The 16,466-nt window shown below is 60.1% G+C and overlaps 1 protein-coding gene across 1 annotated transcript; it reads left to right on the top strand.

Moving 5' to 3' along the window:
- The first annotated feature begins 14,776 nt into the window (after positions 1-14,776).
- On the top strand, positions 14,777-15,697 carry GPR35 (G protein-coupled receptor 35). The gene has a single exon (XM_068543657.1). The coding sequence runs from the start codon at positions 14,780-14,782 to the stop codon at positions 15,695-15,697; it is 918 nt and encodes a 305-aa protein (XP_068399758.1). The 5' UTR covers positions 14,777-14,779.
- Positions 15,698-16,466: the final 769 nt, after the last annotated feature.

Here is a 16,466-nt window from a genome sequence, read left to right as displayed (position 1 = left end):
ATGTTTTTTGTTGTTTTTCCCTTGCTGCTTTCAATAATTTTTCTTTTTCTTTAATTTTTGCCAATTTGATTATTATGTGTCTTGGCATGTTTCTCCTTGGGTTTATCCTGTATGGGACTCTCTGCGCTTCCTGGACTTGGGTGGCTATTTCCTTTCCCATGTTAGGGAACTTCTGAACTATAATCTCTTCAAATATTTTCTCGGGTCCTTTCTCTCTCTCTTCTCCTTCTGGGACCCCTATAATGTGAATGTTGTTGCGTTTAATGTTGTCCCAGAGGTCTCTTAGGCTGTCTTCATTTCTTTTCATTCTTTTTTCTTTATTCTGTTCCACAGCAGTGAATTCCACCATTCTGTCTTCCAGGTCACTTATCTGTTCTCCTGCCTCAGTTATTCTGCTATTGATTCCTTCTAGTGTATTTTTCATTTCAGTTATTGTATTGTTCATCTCTGTTTGTTTGTTCTTCAATTCTTCTAGGTCTTTGTTAAACATTTCTTGCATCTTCTCGATCTTTGCCTCCATTCTTTTTCTGAGGTCCTGGATCATCTTCACTATCATTATTCTGAATTCTTTTTCTGGAAGGTTGCCTATCTCCACTTCATTTAGTTGTTTTTCTGGGGTTTTATCTTGTTCCTTCATCTGGTACATAGCCCTCTGCCTTTTCATCTTGTCTATCTTTCTGTGAATGTGGTTTTTGTTCCACAGGCTGCAGGATTGTAGGTCTTCTTGCTTCTGCTGTCTTCCTTCTGGTGGATGAGGCTATCTAAGAGCCTTGTGCCAGTTTCCTGATGGGAGGGACTGGTGGTGGGTAGAGCTGGCTGTTGCTCTGGTGGGCAGAGCTCAGTAAAACTTTAATCTGCTTTACTGCTGATGGGTGGGGCTGGGTTCCTTCCCTGTTGATTGTTTGGCCAGAGGTGACCCAACACTGGAGCCTGCAGGCTCTTTGGTGGGGCTAATGGCAGACTCTGGGAGGGCTCACGCCAAGGAGTACTTCCCAGAACTTCTGCTGCCAGTGTCCTTGTCCTCACGGTGACCCACAGCCACCCACTGCCTCTGCAGGAGACCCTCCAACACTAGCAGGTAGGTCTGGTTCAGTCTCCCCTGGGGTCACTGCTCCTTCCCCTGGGTCCCGATGCACACACTACTTTGTGTGTGCCCTCCAAGAGTGGAGTCTCTGTTTCCCCCAGTCCTGTCAGAGTCCTGCAATCAAATCCCACTAGCCTTCAAAGTCTGATTCTCTAGGAATTCCTCCTCCCATTGCCCTAGCCCTAGGTTCGGAAGCCTGACGTGGGGCTCAGAACCTTCACTCCAGCGGGTGGACTTCTGTGGTATAATTGTTCTCCAGTTTGTGGGTCACCCAGTCAGCAGTTATGGGATTTGATTTTATTGTGATTGCGCCCCTCCTACCTTCTCATTGTGGCTTCTCCTTTGTCTTTGGATGTGGGGTATCATTTTTGGTGAGTTCCAGTGTCTTCCTGTCAATGACTATTCAGCAGTTAGTTGTGATTCTGGTGTTCTCGCAAGAGGGAGTGAGAGCACGTCCTTCTACTCTGTCATCTTGGTTCAGGCTCCAATACATAATCTTGTATTATGTGTGTTTTACAAAATGAGGATAAAGAGGAACACAGAGATCATCTGGCCACAGCTAGTAAGTAGCAAGCGCTGGGATTTAAAGTCAGTCTGTTTGTATCCAGTCTGAGTTCCATTGCCTCCAGCTGATCAAGGAGTGAATGATCCTTTGTCTGGATTTTTTTTTTCTTGATCAGTTTAGCCAGAGGTTTACCAGCTTCATTGATCTTTTCAAAGAACCACCTTCCATTTTATTGATTTTTCTCTGTTGTTATTTTTCTATTATATTACTTTTACCTTTTCTTATTTCCTTTCTTCTACTTACTTGGGTTTAGTTTGTTGTTGTTGTTTTTTAGCTTCTCAAAGTGAAATCTTAGATGAATGATTGTAGGCCTTTTCTCTTTCCCAGTATTAGCACTTAAAGCTATAAGTTTTTCTCTAAACACTGCATTAGCTTTATCTCACAGATATTGATAAGTTGTGTTTTCATTATTAATTAGTTCAAACTATTTTCTAATTTCCCTTTTTTTTAAAATAAATTTATTTATTTTGTTTATTTATTTTTGGCTGTGTTGGGTCTTCGTTGCTGCACGTGGGCTTTCTCTAGTTGCAGAGAGTGGGGGCTACTCTTTGTTGCGGTGCACGGGCTTCTCATTGCGGTGGCTTCTCTTGTTGCAGAGCATGGACTCTAGGCACGCGGGCTTCAGTAGTTGTGGCTCACAGGCTCTAGAGCACAGGCTCAGTAGTTGTGGTGCACGGGCTTAGTTGCTCCGCAGCATGTGGGATTTTCCTGGACCAGGGCTCGAACCTGTGTCCCCTGCATTGGCAGGCAGATTCTTAACAACGGCACCACCAGGGAAGCCCTGATTTCCCTTTGATTACTTACTTAACCTTGAGTTTATTATACTTATGTTGCTTAATTTCCAAATATTTGGGCATTCTTTAGATAGCTTATATTTTTTGCTACTGATTTCTCATTTAGTTGTGTTGTATTTGAAGAACATATTCTATATGATTTAAATCCTTTTAATTGTTTTGAGACTTGCTTTCTGGCCCAGTATATGGCCTATTTTGGAGACTATTCATGTGTACTTGAAAAGAATGTGTATTCTGCTCTTGTTGGGCATGCTGCTCTGTGGACATAGGTGTGGGCAAGTCGATTGATGTTGTTCAAGTCTACTATATCCTTAATAATTTTTTCTCAGTTACTGAGAGAGGAGTGTCAAAATAACCTATCATAAGTGTGGATTTGTCTATTTATTCTTCTGAGTTGATGCTTTTATCAATAGGAAGTGTCACCTTTTTATCTCCAGTAAGAGTCCCTGTACTGAAGTCTACTTAGATATCAATATAGCCATCCCAAATTTCTTATGATTAGTGTTTTCATTTTACATCTTCTTCCATTCTTTCACTTTGTTTTCACTTTTTACTTTTAATCTGTTTGTTTAAAGTGTATATCATTTAGAGAGTGTATTGTCACTTTTTGCTTTTGTAACCAGTTTGATAATTTTTGCTTTTTAATTGTAGTGTTTAGACCAGTTATATTTAATGTAATTATTGATATGGTTGGGTTAGATCTACCATCTTGCGATTGTTTTCTATTTATCTCATCTATTCTTTGTCTCTTTTCCTCCCACTTTTGGATTAATTGAGTACTTTGTTTTGTATTCCATTTATCTCCTCTGTTGGTTTATTTATTATGCCTCTCTGTTTTATCTTTTCAATGGTTGCTATTGGGCTTACAATCTGCATATTTAACTTATCAATGACTGATTAGATGTAGGAGGGAGGGGAAATTTGTGTGTTAAGAATGACACTCAAATATCTGGCCTGGGCAACAAGAGGGATCATTCTCTGAGATGGGGAACTTTGAAGGAGGATTACAGCATGGGGGTATGATGAAGGGGCTTGATGACGTGGTCAGTTCTGGTCAAGTTGCGCTTAAAGTGCTTGTTATATGTCCAAGAGAAGATGCCTTGTGGACAGTCCATGTGTGGTCCAGAGGTCTGGGCTGGAGCTGGCAGAGGGGTCAGGGCATAGGGGTGATACTTGAATCAACAGGACTGGGTGAATCTGTATGGAGAGTGTGTGATGGGGCGAGAAAGGGCCCAGGACCAAACCCCAGCAAACCCCAAGTTAGGGACCCACATGGAGAACAACAGGGATGTGAGAGGAGAAGCCAGAGAGGAAAGAGCAAAATAAGGCGAGTGCACCACCGTCACAGAGCCAGAAGGGCAGTGGCCCAGCAGTTAGCCTGTCCCCTGGGTCCTGCTGCCAGATCCAGACAGTATGCAAGGGCGCCTCAAAGGTCATCTGAGGACCTCCTCCTTACCTGTGCACAGGTACCTGGTGTGCACTTAGACCTAGTTAACATTTTATTAAAACATTTTAAAAGTAAAGAACTAGGGATGGTTCATCTCTGCCAAACGCTGCTGGGAGATGGAACAAGGTGGTCTGCCAGGGCCTGCTGGGTCTACGACATGGCAGCCAGAGGGCCCTCAGGGCGGATGCCTCTATGTGCCGACCATGGTGGGTCCCAAACCCCAGTGGCGGAGCGAGGAGGGGTTGGGAGAAGCAGACACTGTGCGTGCAGACGTCTTTTGGGAGAACGTGTGGGCCTGAGGCACCGTACTGCCCTCTAGCCAGGCTCTGCAGAGGGCTGGGCCCCCAGGGGAGGCAAGCAGTCAGCCAGACCCAGGCCAGGCTTCTCCAGAAGGGGAAGTGCAGCGGGGGGGGGGGGCATCGCAGCACCATGGCCAACAGGGGGCCCGTCCTCTCGGCCGGCAGCGCTTCCCTGGGGACCGGTCTCACCCCTGGGGACCGGTCTCACGAGTCGTGCTCTGTCCTGCTTCGGCAGCTGCTCTTGCAGCCAGCCGCTCCCCAGGGCAGGTTCCGCAGGCCCCACCCCTCTCCTGGCCGCTTATCCAAACAGGAGCAGCCCCAGCAGCTTTCCACAGCCCTGCAGTCTGACCAATCTGCCCCAGTGCTGACTTCCTGGAAGCGCAACCCCACCGCATGGGGCTGTGCAGACTGACTCTGACCTCGAGCAGGAGACCAGCTGCTCGGCTCAGGGGCTGCCGGAGAGCGCTCAGCAGATAGTGGGGGGAAACGAACAGCTGGTGGATGGGGTGGCGGGCCTGCCGCAAGGGGCCCAGGACGGGCAGGTGGGGGAGGTAAGAGCAGAGGTTGGTGGCCCAGGTGAGGGTGAGCAGGTGCAAGGGTAGGGCCATGAATCCGCCCTGAACCGCTGTGGTGTGTGTGCATGTACATATACGTGCATGCATGTACACATATATGTGTGTACATGTATGTGTGCCTGTGATTGTGTCTGTGTGTCTATGTACGTGTGTGTGCGTGTGTGTGTGTGCATGCATGTGTATGTACATGCATGTGTATATACATACATGTGCATAGGTGGGTGGGGTGCTTGTTAAGTTGGGCTCACCCCAGACAGACTGGCTGAAACCAGCCTGAGCTAGAGGCCGGCTGCCCTTAGGGGAGGGGGGAAGGGGGGAACCCCTCATGGAGAGACAGGACCCCTTCAAGGGAGACGCGCCCCCTCCTGCTCTGAATCCAGCTGCTGACTTTAAGGCAAGGATGGTGTGTGCTGGGCACACACTTGGGTTGCTCTCTGCCCATCAGACTCCCCAGCCTGAGGTCACCGCCGGGAGCAGGGCCTGGGAGCTGCTGTTGGGCAGTGGGGGCCCCTGCAGGGGAGTGGCCACCTGGTGAGGAAGGAGGGTGGAGAGTGGGCAGGGGATGCCCGGGCGGGGCGGCGCGGGCCGGGATGGCCATCTCTGCTGGGAAGGGAAGCCCGAGACCAGGCGGGGCGCTGGCGCTGGAGGGCCGCTCGGGGACGTGGCGTCCCGGGAGGGGCTGGCCTGGGACCAGCAGCTGCCTTCCAGGCGGAGAAACCCCGGGCAGAGAAAGGGGAAGGAGGCCCTGGAGCAGGCAGGAACCTGCGGTTGGACCAGCACCACGGCCCACCCACTGCCCCTGCGGGAGGGGTCCCGGGGTTCAGGGCAGGAGGCGGAGCTGGCGGCCTGGGAGCCGTCCCAGAGGAGGCCCGATGGGCCCTCAGGTGCCCCTGCCCTCAGCCAGCTGGGAGAGGACTGGACATCCCTGGCTTGGCCTCTGTTGGGCGCCACGGGGTCCCAGGGCGAAGGGAGCACGGGGGGAAGGAAGGGGCTGCAGAGCATAGGGGGGCGGAGGCAGGGTCTGTCTGGGGGCACCAGGGGTTTACGAGGGGGACCGGCTGGGGGAGCTTGCAGTGGGAGAGCAGGGGCGCCGGGACGCCGGACGCCACAGATGCCCGCCCCAGGGCCCCGGAGTGCGTGCCCTGGACCCATGGCCTCTGTCCGCCGGGCCCCTGGCCTGTGCGGTGGTCACAGATGGAGGGACAGTCCAGAGCCTGGAGAGCGTCTGGAGCGCTGGCCGTCTGACCGGAGGACCACAGGCTCCCGCCCCGGACGTGCCTGCTCGCTCCTGGAAACAGGGCAGCCATCCTTGGGCCACTCAGAGCCTGTCCCCCGTGGGCTCACTGGCCGGGTGGGGACCGGGTGGCACTGGAGGCCAGAGGCTGAGGGCAGGCAGGCGGCGTGGCCGCCACGTCCTCCCTGGTGTTTCCACGCCCGGTGCTCTCCCTCTCTGGCTGCGTCCCACTGACTCCACCGTTAGAGGGGGAAACACGAGCCCGTGCGGGGGACACAGTGGGCGTCCAAAGGTGGCCCGTGGAAGCTGGCCTCCCCGTCCCCTGTCCGCAGGCACAGCCAGGCCCTGAGGGCGGCTGCTGGGGCTCTGGCACCCCCTGCCCTCCTGCCCGCACCCTTCCCCGCTCAGCCGCATTTGCTGAGTGGGTGAACGAATGAGCGAACGGTGGGGGGGGGGGAGGGGTGGTGAGCAGGGCGGGTCTCAGAGGCCATGTAGTGGCTTTGTGGAAGGACAGAGGTGGCGGCCGCAGGGGCAGGGGCTGGAGGCCTTCCCGCGGGAGGGCCCCTGCTGGCTGGGGCGGCATCTGCAGCTGAGCCAGGCGGGGCCGGTGGGCAGGAGGTGGGGTCTAGGAGGGAGGCGGGTGGCAGAGCTGCCGGCGGCTGCGTGCCCGTCCCCTCCGCTCCGCCCACACGGGCCGAGGCCTTGGCTTTCCCTGCCCCTCAGACCACTTCTGTGGTGCTGTCCCCTCTCCGCCTGGCCAGCGGGCAGTGCACGGAGATGAGTCACAGGTCGTTCCCGAGGCCCTGCGCTGGCGGCCGGGTGAGCGCCGGGCTTGGCACAGAGCAAGTCTCGGGTTGAGGGCACCTCGGGCCGAAGAGCTGGACTCAGGCAGCCAGCCCCTCCCGCTCCACGTCCCCTTGCTGACCGGCCACCTCATCTGCCCACCTAACACAGACCCTTCCCCAGCCACGCACTTGTGTCTCTATTTTTATAAACTTTTTATTACGGGAAAGCTCAACTATATATCAAGGTAGGGAGTCTAGTACAGAGAACCCCAGGTCTCCTGCCCCATGAGGATCAACTCCCTGGCTCGTGTCCAATTCCAGCCACTGTGTCACCCCAGCCAGCGACACTTGCGTGTGCTTCCAGCAGACAAGGGTCCAGCCAAGGTGCCATGATGGCGCCCGAGGACAGAGGGCTGATTCCTGGCCTCGTCCTCTTGCTGGCCGATTCCCATTGTCCCGTCACAGAAGGATGCCTTCCCCAGGTGGCTCTCCCCAGGTGGCGGGCAGTCGGCCCGCGAGGCCGCATCTGGCCGTGCCTCTGGTCTGTGGATCCCACCGCCGGGTCCCCTGAGGGGCTGTGAGGCTGGGGGCAGAGCCGGGGGCCTGGGCTCATCCACTGCCCCTTTGAGAGAGAGACAGAGAGAGAGAGAGAGAGACCAACCTGCAGGGAGACAAAGGAAGCGAGGCTGGGAAGAACCAGGCAGGAGGGGGAGCTGTGGGGGGGGGCAGACCCAGCAGAGAAGGGCTCCTAGAGGCCAGCGGCTGCTGGGTGGGGTGACGGGGGGATGGTGCCGGAGAGGAGGGGGCGAGGGGGCAGCCCGGCCAGGAAGGGTCTGTCCCCTGCCTCTCCGGGCCTTCCTCTGGGGAGCTGAGGCTGGTCTGACGGCTCAGGGGGGACCCCGGGGCCCAGGGCCTGTGGGGGAGAATCAGCCTGCCCAGTGCGAAAAGGGCCTGCAGCGGTTCAGGTTTGGGGTGGAGTTCAGGGTGTTTCGTTTTCCTGTGGGGTGGGAGGGACGGTGACCCGCCAAGGGGGAGTGTTGAGCGGGAGCTCGAGGGGCCGGCGTGAGGACCCGGGACAAGGCTGAAGGGCCTGTGAGTAAGAGCAGGACGGGGAGGCCCAGGGCAGGGCTGCCGGCCAGCGGGAGGAGGGCAGCGATGCCGCCACGGACGACCTACACCGGTCACCTCCTCGCCCTCCCCCCCGCCGTGTCCCCATGCCGCTCAGTTTCCTGAGGCATGTGCCCCCCATCCTCCTCCACTCCCCCGCGTGGCATCCTGCAGCCACCCCCGCCTTGCCCCACTACGGTGACAGCAGGGGCAGATAGCAGGGGCAGATAACAGGGCCCCCGGGCTGGCTTTTGGCCAAACCAGCGGGAGGCGGGAGGGATGTTTCCCAGGCCTGGTTTCCGAGAAGAGAGGAACAGAAAGTGCCTGCAGTGACAGAAGTCCACGCCTTCTCTCTCAGCTTCACAGGGATGCCAGGCCCAAGGCTGAGCCCAGGGCCCAGGGCCCTCGGGTGCCCCCCGTCGCCCACCCCGGCCAGGCGCCTGGGCCAGGGCTGGGGCCAGGGTGAGGCAAGTGAGGCCTCGGCCTCGGCACATCTAAGAGGCCCCACAGAAGTCAGTAATCAAGATAAACTGTCCTTCAGTGCAATATTTTAATACATCAGAGATAATGCAGAATCCACGAAGAACAAAGAATCAGCATATTAGATTAAAGGCAGGGTGGCGGGACCGGCATTCCTTTGCCTCAGGCTGAGAGGCACGATGGAAGACCAGCCTCCACCCGGCCCGTCAGGCTGCACAGGGTCCCCCTCTGCCTGCACCAATGGCCACATCTCCCTGCGGGCAGTCAAGCTCCCCCCTCCGCCCAGCTGTGCTGGGGATTGTGCAAGAGAGGTTGTCGGCTCCATCTCCAGCCTCTGTTCCCAGGGCCGAGGCCTTGCTCGCGCCCTTCCATCTTCCAGGAAGCCCCTCCCCCTCCCCACTCCTCCCACTTTCCAGGTCCAGCTCCAGGGCCTCCACCTTCAAGAAGCCTCCAGGTCCTGACCTGCCCTCTGTGAAGCCTCGCGATGTGAGTGCACGCTCCCCCCGTGCTGGGCACGCTCACCTGGGCACGCTCACCTGGGCACGCTCACCTGGGCCATCTCCCCCGCCCCCGCCCCCCGCCAGCCGTGTCCAGCACGTTTGCCCACGTGTGGGGCGGCGAGGGTGGGCACAGAAGAGGGGCAGACCGTAGTGTAGAGTGAGGGCGGAGTGGACAGAGTGTAGCCTGGGGAGGACAGCCTGGGTGGGTCAAGGCCCTTGGCCAGTGGCCGCACTGCCCGGCTCAGGACACCCCACCTGGGTGTCCTCAGGGTCCTTCATCCTCTTTCTAGGCCAGCATCCTGAATCCCCCACTCTCAGGGCTTTGTCCCCTCCTGGACACTGACGGCAGGGGCCTCGCTGCCACCTGAGGTGAGGAGGCGGGGGCTCCCGGAAGCAGTGGGGTTCCCGGGTGGCGGTGCGGTAGGGGCCCTGGGCCACGTCCACAGCCTCCGCTGGAGCGACTCCACCTCCCGGGGGGCACTTCCCTCAAAGGGAGGCTCACCTAGATAGGGTAGCGATGCCAATTTCCACCCTTGTGAGCATATCTCCCAGCTGCAGCTGTTGCCAGCAGCCTTTTTCTCTCAAACCCCAAACGTTCGGAGGGGCGGGGGGCCGGGAGGAAGGGGCAGGAGAGACCCTCCTTCAGACCTGCGCCTGGCCCGCCACCACCCACGGGCCTGCCACGTGGGCTCCCTAGCAGGTGCAAAGCAGGAGAGGAGGGTGCTGGGACGAGGCGCGGGGGGCTCTGTCTGAGCCTGAGCACCGAGGCTCCGGGGGCTCCACGGTGGGTGCCAGCAGTGGGGTCCTTCCCGGTCCTTCTCTGAGGAGGGTCCTTTATGGTTTGAGACCAGCAGGCAGCGAGAATGGGCCAGGCCTCTCGGAGCCCCGGGGATCCAGTGGGACTGGGCCTGCCCTGAGCCGCCCCAGCTCCCTCCACTGGGAGGGAGCTGGCCAAAGGGCCAGTAGAGGGAAGGGCCGTGGGGCAGGATGGTGGGGAGAGGTGCTCCATCCCACTCCCGGCCGACAGGGTTCTGAGCCTGCGGCCACTCCTCTTTACAGAGCGCCCGCCCGCTATGGGCCAAGAATCTGCTTGTTCCTTGGCACTGGCCACCCGGTTGGATTCTCCGGTTGGGGCCCCTGCTGACCGGTTAATGGGATTTGTTGAGGCCCTACTATGCGCAAGAGTGGGTGGGGTCCCAGCCACCGGCCAGAACAAGGACACAGGAGACATTCAGGGGAAGCCCTGTGGAGGACACCAGGCAGGGTGGGAGGCTAGGAACGGGCCGGCGGAGGAAGCTGGGGAGACTGGGGGCCGGGGGACGGGCAGAGAGGAGGCAAGGCAGGGGAGGAGCCCACGGTGGGACCCTCAGGCCTGGGTCTGGAGGGTGGAGCCCAGGCCCCGCCTCAGGGGCCTCTGGGCAGGGTCCCTGGTCCCAGGGTTAGGAGGCCTGGGCCAGCCACTCCCCTTCTCGGGGCCTCAGTTTCCACCTGTGGAAACGGGCAGGGCTGGGGTCGGAGCTCTCCCCAGCCCCTCGCAGTCTGTGCAGAGAGAGGTGCTGAGGTCAGGTGCTGCGGGACCCAAGGAGGTGGGCTCTGCAGGGGGCGGGAATAGCCCTTTGAGCAGGGTCTCCCAGCCCTGAGCTCAGAGTGGGGAGAAGAGAACAACCCCGGGAGGGCCCGGCGGAGTGGGGGAGGAGAACACTCTAGACCAGGGGAGGGACGGTCTGGAAGGAAGGCCCCTGAGGAGGTGGGTGTGATGAGGTGCATCTGGTGGATGAGCCGGCGGCTGGAGCCGAGCGGCAAGAAGCCCACGTGTGCCGGTGGTCACGGCGTCAGCATCAGCGTGGGCGTGGTGCGTGCGAAGCTGCAGGCCTTCCTGCCAGCGTGCCGGGGTGGGGTGCGGGCACTGACCGCAGCCACGGGGCTCAGTCCTGGGAAAGGCTCGCGCCATCCAGAGAGGCCAGAGACGACGGGGAGAGGATGCCGCCCGCCGCCCGGTGGTCTGGACCCGCTAGCTCGGGCGTCTCCAGAGCACGTGCTCTGTCTTAGCAAGCACGCCACTCCTCTGGAGGTGTTGACACGGGAGGCCTCTGGCACCCCATTTCCTCTCCCAGAAACTCCCCCAGGCAGCCCTGGGGTGGGGCTGGTGCAGGTGGTGGGGAGCCCTGCCACCCCAACTCTGCTGTCATCAGCCTGCCCACCACCTGCCGGCTTTAAGGAGGGGTACAGTCAGGGGGACCGGCTCACCCCAGCCCTGCTTCCCCACCACCCCCATCAGGCAGCACCTGCAAAGGCTTCGGCAGCTCAGGAGGAAAACCAAGGCTGACTGCAGGTCAGTGCCAGCAGGTCAGTGCCCCTGGGGCCAGGGGTCTCAGAGCGGGATGAGGGCTGGGATGGGGGTCTCAGAGCGGGATGAGGGCTGGGATGGGGGTCTCAGCAGGTGAGGGCTGGGATGGGGTCTCAGCAGGTAGTGGCTGGCATGGGGGTCTCAGCAGGTGAGGGCTGGGATGGGGGTCTCAGCAGGTGAGGGCTGGGATGGGGTCTCAGCAGGTGGGGGCTGGCATGGGGGTCTCAGCAGGTGAGGGCTGGCATGGGGGTCTCAGCAGGTGGGGACTGGGATGGGGTCTCAGCAGGTGGGAGCTGGGATAGGGTTTGAACCTCAGCAGAGTGTCCGGATGGAGGAGCTCTGCGGGAGGTGATGTTCTAGAAAGGGGGCATGAGCGTGGACAGCAGTGCAGAGGAACTTAGGGTGTCTCCCAGGGCCTGGACTCCCACCTCATTCAAGTCTCTGAAATGTATCCGTGGGTTGAGACAAGCATGTGAAGCTGGAAGAGGAGGTGTCTGAGTGGGGTTTTCCTAGCACAGTGAGCGCTGCTTTATGAAACTTGTCCTGGATCCTGGGCTATTTCTAAAGTGGGGTCCCAGCTCCAGAGGTCTCTATGGTGCCCAGGCAACGGGGGTCTGCGCCCACTCTCTGCCCCAGATCCCATTCAGGGAGTCTGCGGGGTTCCTTGGGGGGCCAGCAGGGAGGGCTGGTGGGAGGCTGTGCTGTGCTCAGACCCCCCAGACATGAGCAGACTTATCTCCAGTTGACAGCAAAGGTATCTCAGCGCATAATCAGAGGGCGGCTTCCTGCGTCTCGTAGGGGAAGCAGCCTGATCTCACTGTCACCCCTGGAGCAGGAAGTGACACCCCTGAGGTACTCCTACCCCTCGGGCCAGCCTCCCCCAGCAGGAACTGGCAGAGGGCCCCTGACAGCCGAGCGCGCTGAGCACTGGCCGTGCTGCAAGGGGCCCTAGCCGCCACAGGGCAATGGCTGCACAGTGTCTGTTGGAGGTGACAGGTCTGTACATCCAAGCAGGAGGCCAGCTGGCGTCCCTGTTCTCCACAGAGGGCCCCATGCCCTCGCCTGGCACAAGCAGGGACATGAAGTGGTTGCCGTGCCTTCTGGGGACCCCATGCTATTTGAGCTGGACCTTGGGACTTGACTCCCCAAACTTTTTTCACCCTAAAGGACAGAGATGAGGTGCCATGAACAAGGCATTTCCTCAAAGTCTCATGTGCACCTTGAGACTCTTGCAAAGTTGGTGTCCTTCCCCCTGACAGTTAGTTTGCTTTATTATAAAAGGGAAAATTGAAAGACTGCAGTTAGATTTTTTAACTTTCCTGCACAAAATATTGGGCCACACTGAGGCTACACTGAAAGTTATACGCCCCCAGGTGTGTGGACCGGGGCCCAGACCCTAGGCAGCCGTCTGAGTGGAGGGCATCGAGGGAGGGGACAGGCCCGCCTCCTTCTTCTCCCGCCCAGGCAGTGCCCTGGGCCGCGGGTGACCCAGAAGGGACAGCAAGCATCCACTGCTGCGGGCACCGCTGGCCAGAGTAGCGAGGGGCAGGCCCTGCACCCAGCTCGGGTGGGGAGCCCCTGTGGCAGCTGGGCCTGCAGAATCGGGGGATATTCCCAGTAGGCTCCGAGGGTTCTGGGCTGGGGGTGCCACACACAGCTGGCCTGGCTGCGGCCAGCAGGGCAGGCGGACAGGAAGGGAGGAACCCAGCAGTTGTTCCAGTGGGTTCCGGGGCCTGAGGAGACTGCCTGCGTGGGTCTGGGGGTCACAGAACCTGTGCAGAGTGACGTGTCGCTCAGAACAGGGAGAGAACAAGCAGAATCCTGCAGAAACGAGGAGAGAGGCTCCTTAGGGGCTGTAGAGATTTCATACACAGTGAAAGGGTCCATGAAAATTTAATTGCTGGCGAACGTGCCGTTTAAAATTCAGCAGAGATGGAACGGGATAATTGGTGGAAGACTTCTGTTCTGGCTACAGTCAGCGTTCCCGCCTCCCTAGGGGACTGTGGCCTGGAGGCTCCCAGGGGGCCGTGGCTGAGGAAACGGGCACCCCCGGCCAGGCACCAGTGAACCTGACACTGCGGCCGCTGGGCTCTGGATGATTCTTCCCTTCCTTGTGCGGAGGGGGCGGGTGGAGCAGAACCCACCAACCTGGCTGTGGGCCCTCCCCTGAGTGGACTGAACCCCCTTCCCTACCTCGCCTAAAGGTCAGCGAGCCCCCAAGAGGGCCTGTGCTCATGGGGGAAGGAAGGCCACTCCCACCCCACCCCTCCTGGCCCTTCCAGCCAGAGAAACAAAGGTGCGGGGATGGGAGGGGGTCTGGGGGGCGTGCACCACTCACGCATGCGTGCTCCGTGGTCCCACACGTTTGACACCAGCACCCCTGGGTGCTGCCCGGCTCAGGGTGAAGCCGGAGCCTGACCTTTGCACCATCTGCCACGCCCGGAATGTCAGACCGCTGACCCCAGCAGTCCTGGGCGGTGTCACGGAGCATGTCCAGGGGAGCGAGAGGCATGGAGGGTGAGGGCACGCGGGTGCTTCTGCTGATGACAGGGTGTGCGACGCCCAGTGCCACCCTAAGGCCGGCTCTGCGCCGCGGGCCTGCAGCTGGAGGAGCAGGGCTGCCCTCATGGCCCTGACTTCAGGGAGCTCAAGGGGACCCCCGACCCCAGAGGGGGCCTCAGGCCAAGCTAAGTGGGACCTCAGGGCAGAGGGCTGGGGAGGGTCTCGGAGGGAGGGAGGGAGGGAGGCTGGTGTCTGGGGTGGCCGCAGCCACTGTGCCCTCAGGAAGAGGATAAAGGACTGGAGGGAGGGAGAGAGGAAGGGAGGAGGGAGGGAGGGAGGAGGGAGGGAGGGAGGAGGGAGATGGAGTTCTGGAGCTTTCTGGAGAGCTGGTTGAGCCACGCACCCTGCTGTCCTGAACCTCAGCAGCCAGGAAAGGCCAGGTGGGGCAGATGCCGGCCCACCGAGGTGCAGGTGTGGGTCAGACTCAGGCACCACCTGCAGCTGGGTGTGCCAAGCGGGTGGAGGCGGCAGTAGGCGGCCCTGGGCTTTGTCCTCGGCCTGTCTTGGAGTCGCCTCTGAGCGTCCCCCTACCCTGTGAGAATGGTACTGGGTCTGGGGCGAGGCTGGCCGCCCCCCTCCCGAGAGCTGGCAGAGTGAGGGTCCCTGGGATCTGAGAGCTGGCGGAGTTGGGGCGGCTGGGACTGGAGGTGGGCAGTGGGCTCCCGCCTTCCTTTCTGCCCAGCGGCAGGCAGGTCCCTGCAGACGAGGGCTCGGGAGAGGGGAAGGGGAGCTGGGTCCAGCCCTGGGCCCGCTCACTGTGCCACCTTGGGCCCGCGGGCCTCTGAAGGCCTTGGCTTCCCCGCCCACCCAGCTGGTGGGGGGTGGCCGGGAGGGTGCCTCAGAGCTCCTTTCGGTTTCTTCTTTGGGAAGGTGAACTGGGGGCTCCTGACTGTGGGGTGGGCACTCGCCGCCTGCATCCCTGGCCGGAGGTGGGCGGGCCCAGGCTCCCCTCCCGGCCTGCGTGCCTCACGCCCTGCTTCCCTCCTGCAGCCCCAGGACCATGAACAACAGTACCTGTGGCTCCAGGGAGCTCCCTGGGCCCCAGGCGGCCAAGTACCTCTTCCTCACCTACACGGGCGGGCTCCTGGTGCTGGGTCTGTTGCTCAACGGCCTGGCGCTCTGGGTGCTGTGCTGCCGCCTGCTGCGCTGGACGGAGACCCGCATCTACATGGCCAACCTGGCCGTGTCTGACCTGTGCCTGCTGTGCGCCCTGCCCTTCTTTCTGCACTTCCTGAACAGCACCACAGACACGCCACTCTGCCAGCTCTCCCAGGGCATCTACCTGGCCAACAGGTACATGAGCATCAGCCTGGTCACAGCCATCGCCGTGGACCGCTACGTGGCCGTGCGGCACCCGCTGCGAGCCCGCAGGCTCCGCTCCCCGCGCCAGGCCGTGGCCGTGTGTGCCGTGCTCTGGGTGCTGGTGCTCGGCTCCCTGGTGCTTCGCTGGTTCCTGGACATGCAGGACGGCGGCTTCTGCTTCTCCAGCCGCTCCGGGCAGAATTCCTACACCGTGGTCTTCTCGCTGCTGGGCTTCTACCTGCCGCTGGCCGTGCTGGTCTTCTGCTCTCTGCAGGTGGTGACCGCCCTGGCCCAGAGGCCAGCCGCCAACGCGGGCCAGGAGGAAGCCACCCGGAAGGCCTCCCACATGGTCTTGGCGAACCTGGCCGTGTTCGTGGTCTGCTACCTGCCCTTCCACGTGGTGCTGACGCTGCGCATGGCCATGGGCCTGCACACCTGTGCCATCCACCTTGCCCTCCAGATCACTAGCAGACTCTCAGATGCCAACTGCTGCCTGGACGCCATCTGCTACTACTTCATGGCCAAGGAGTTCCAGGAAGCCTCTGCGCTGACCGCCCTCCCCGCCAGGGCCAAGGCCCACAAGAGCCAGGACTCTCCGTGTGTGACCTTGGCCTAGGAGACGGGCCACGGGCTCCTGGGAGGCGCTGCCGAGGTGGGGACCTGTGAGCAGAGACGAGGAGTTCCGGGACGGGGCTGGGGGCACTTTCAGGAGGCCCAGGTGGGCAGAACAACCCAGGCACGGAACCTGGGGAGGAGACACCCCTACCCCTGGGGCCGAAGAGGAACAGGGAGGAGGGCAGGAGGACGAGGCCTGAGCGAGGCCAACCCCAGGGACCCTGGGTGGGGCTGCACATCTGTTGCACCCGGAGCCTGGTACATCTGGGGCGCTGGAGGGTGGGGCCTTCTGGGTGCTGGGAAGCTCTGATGGCCAGCTTTCTGCTGCTGCCCCACAGGGGCCGGAATAAAGCTCTCCACCAAGGCTCTGTGTGTGCCACCCACACTCACACGGTGGGAGGTGGGGGGCCTGGGGGCATCTTCCCAGGTAACTTTCTAGAGCTTTCCACTTGGGAGCTCTCCTCGGGCCCTGCCACCTTCTTCCCACCCCTGCCCACTCCCCATCCGTCTGGAGCTCTGGCGGGGCTGTTGGCAGTTCCTGGAGGGGCCACGCTGGCCGCCATGGAGGGCTGGTTTGCATCTGCCTTGTCAGTCCCAGGCCCGGGCCACGCCTGAGTTAGGCAGCTGGTCCTGAGCTCTCAGTCCAAGTGTGAGGAGGGGCGGAGGGGACAGTTAACTTCTGTGTCTGGCAGGTGACACGAGTGAGCGTCTGTAAGGGCCAGAGGTGGGAGGAGCCCCATGAGCCATCTTGTGCCTCAGCCTGGGGCGTT

The sequence above is a fragment of the Eschrichtius robustus genome, chromosome 5, assembly GCF_028021215.1.
Source record: "Eschrichtius robustus isolate mEscRob2 chromosome 5, mEscRob2.pri, whole genome shotgun sequence".
NCBI lineage: Eukaryota > Metazoa > Chordata > Mammalia > Artiodactyla > Eschrichtiidae > Eschrichtius > Eschrichtius robustus.
The sequence above is the reverse complement of the archived record's forward strand: the minus strand, read 5'-3'. Positions and strand labels throughout refer to the sequence as shown.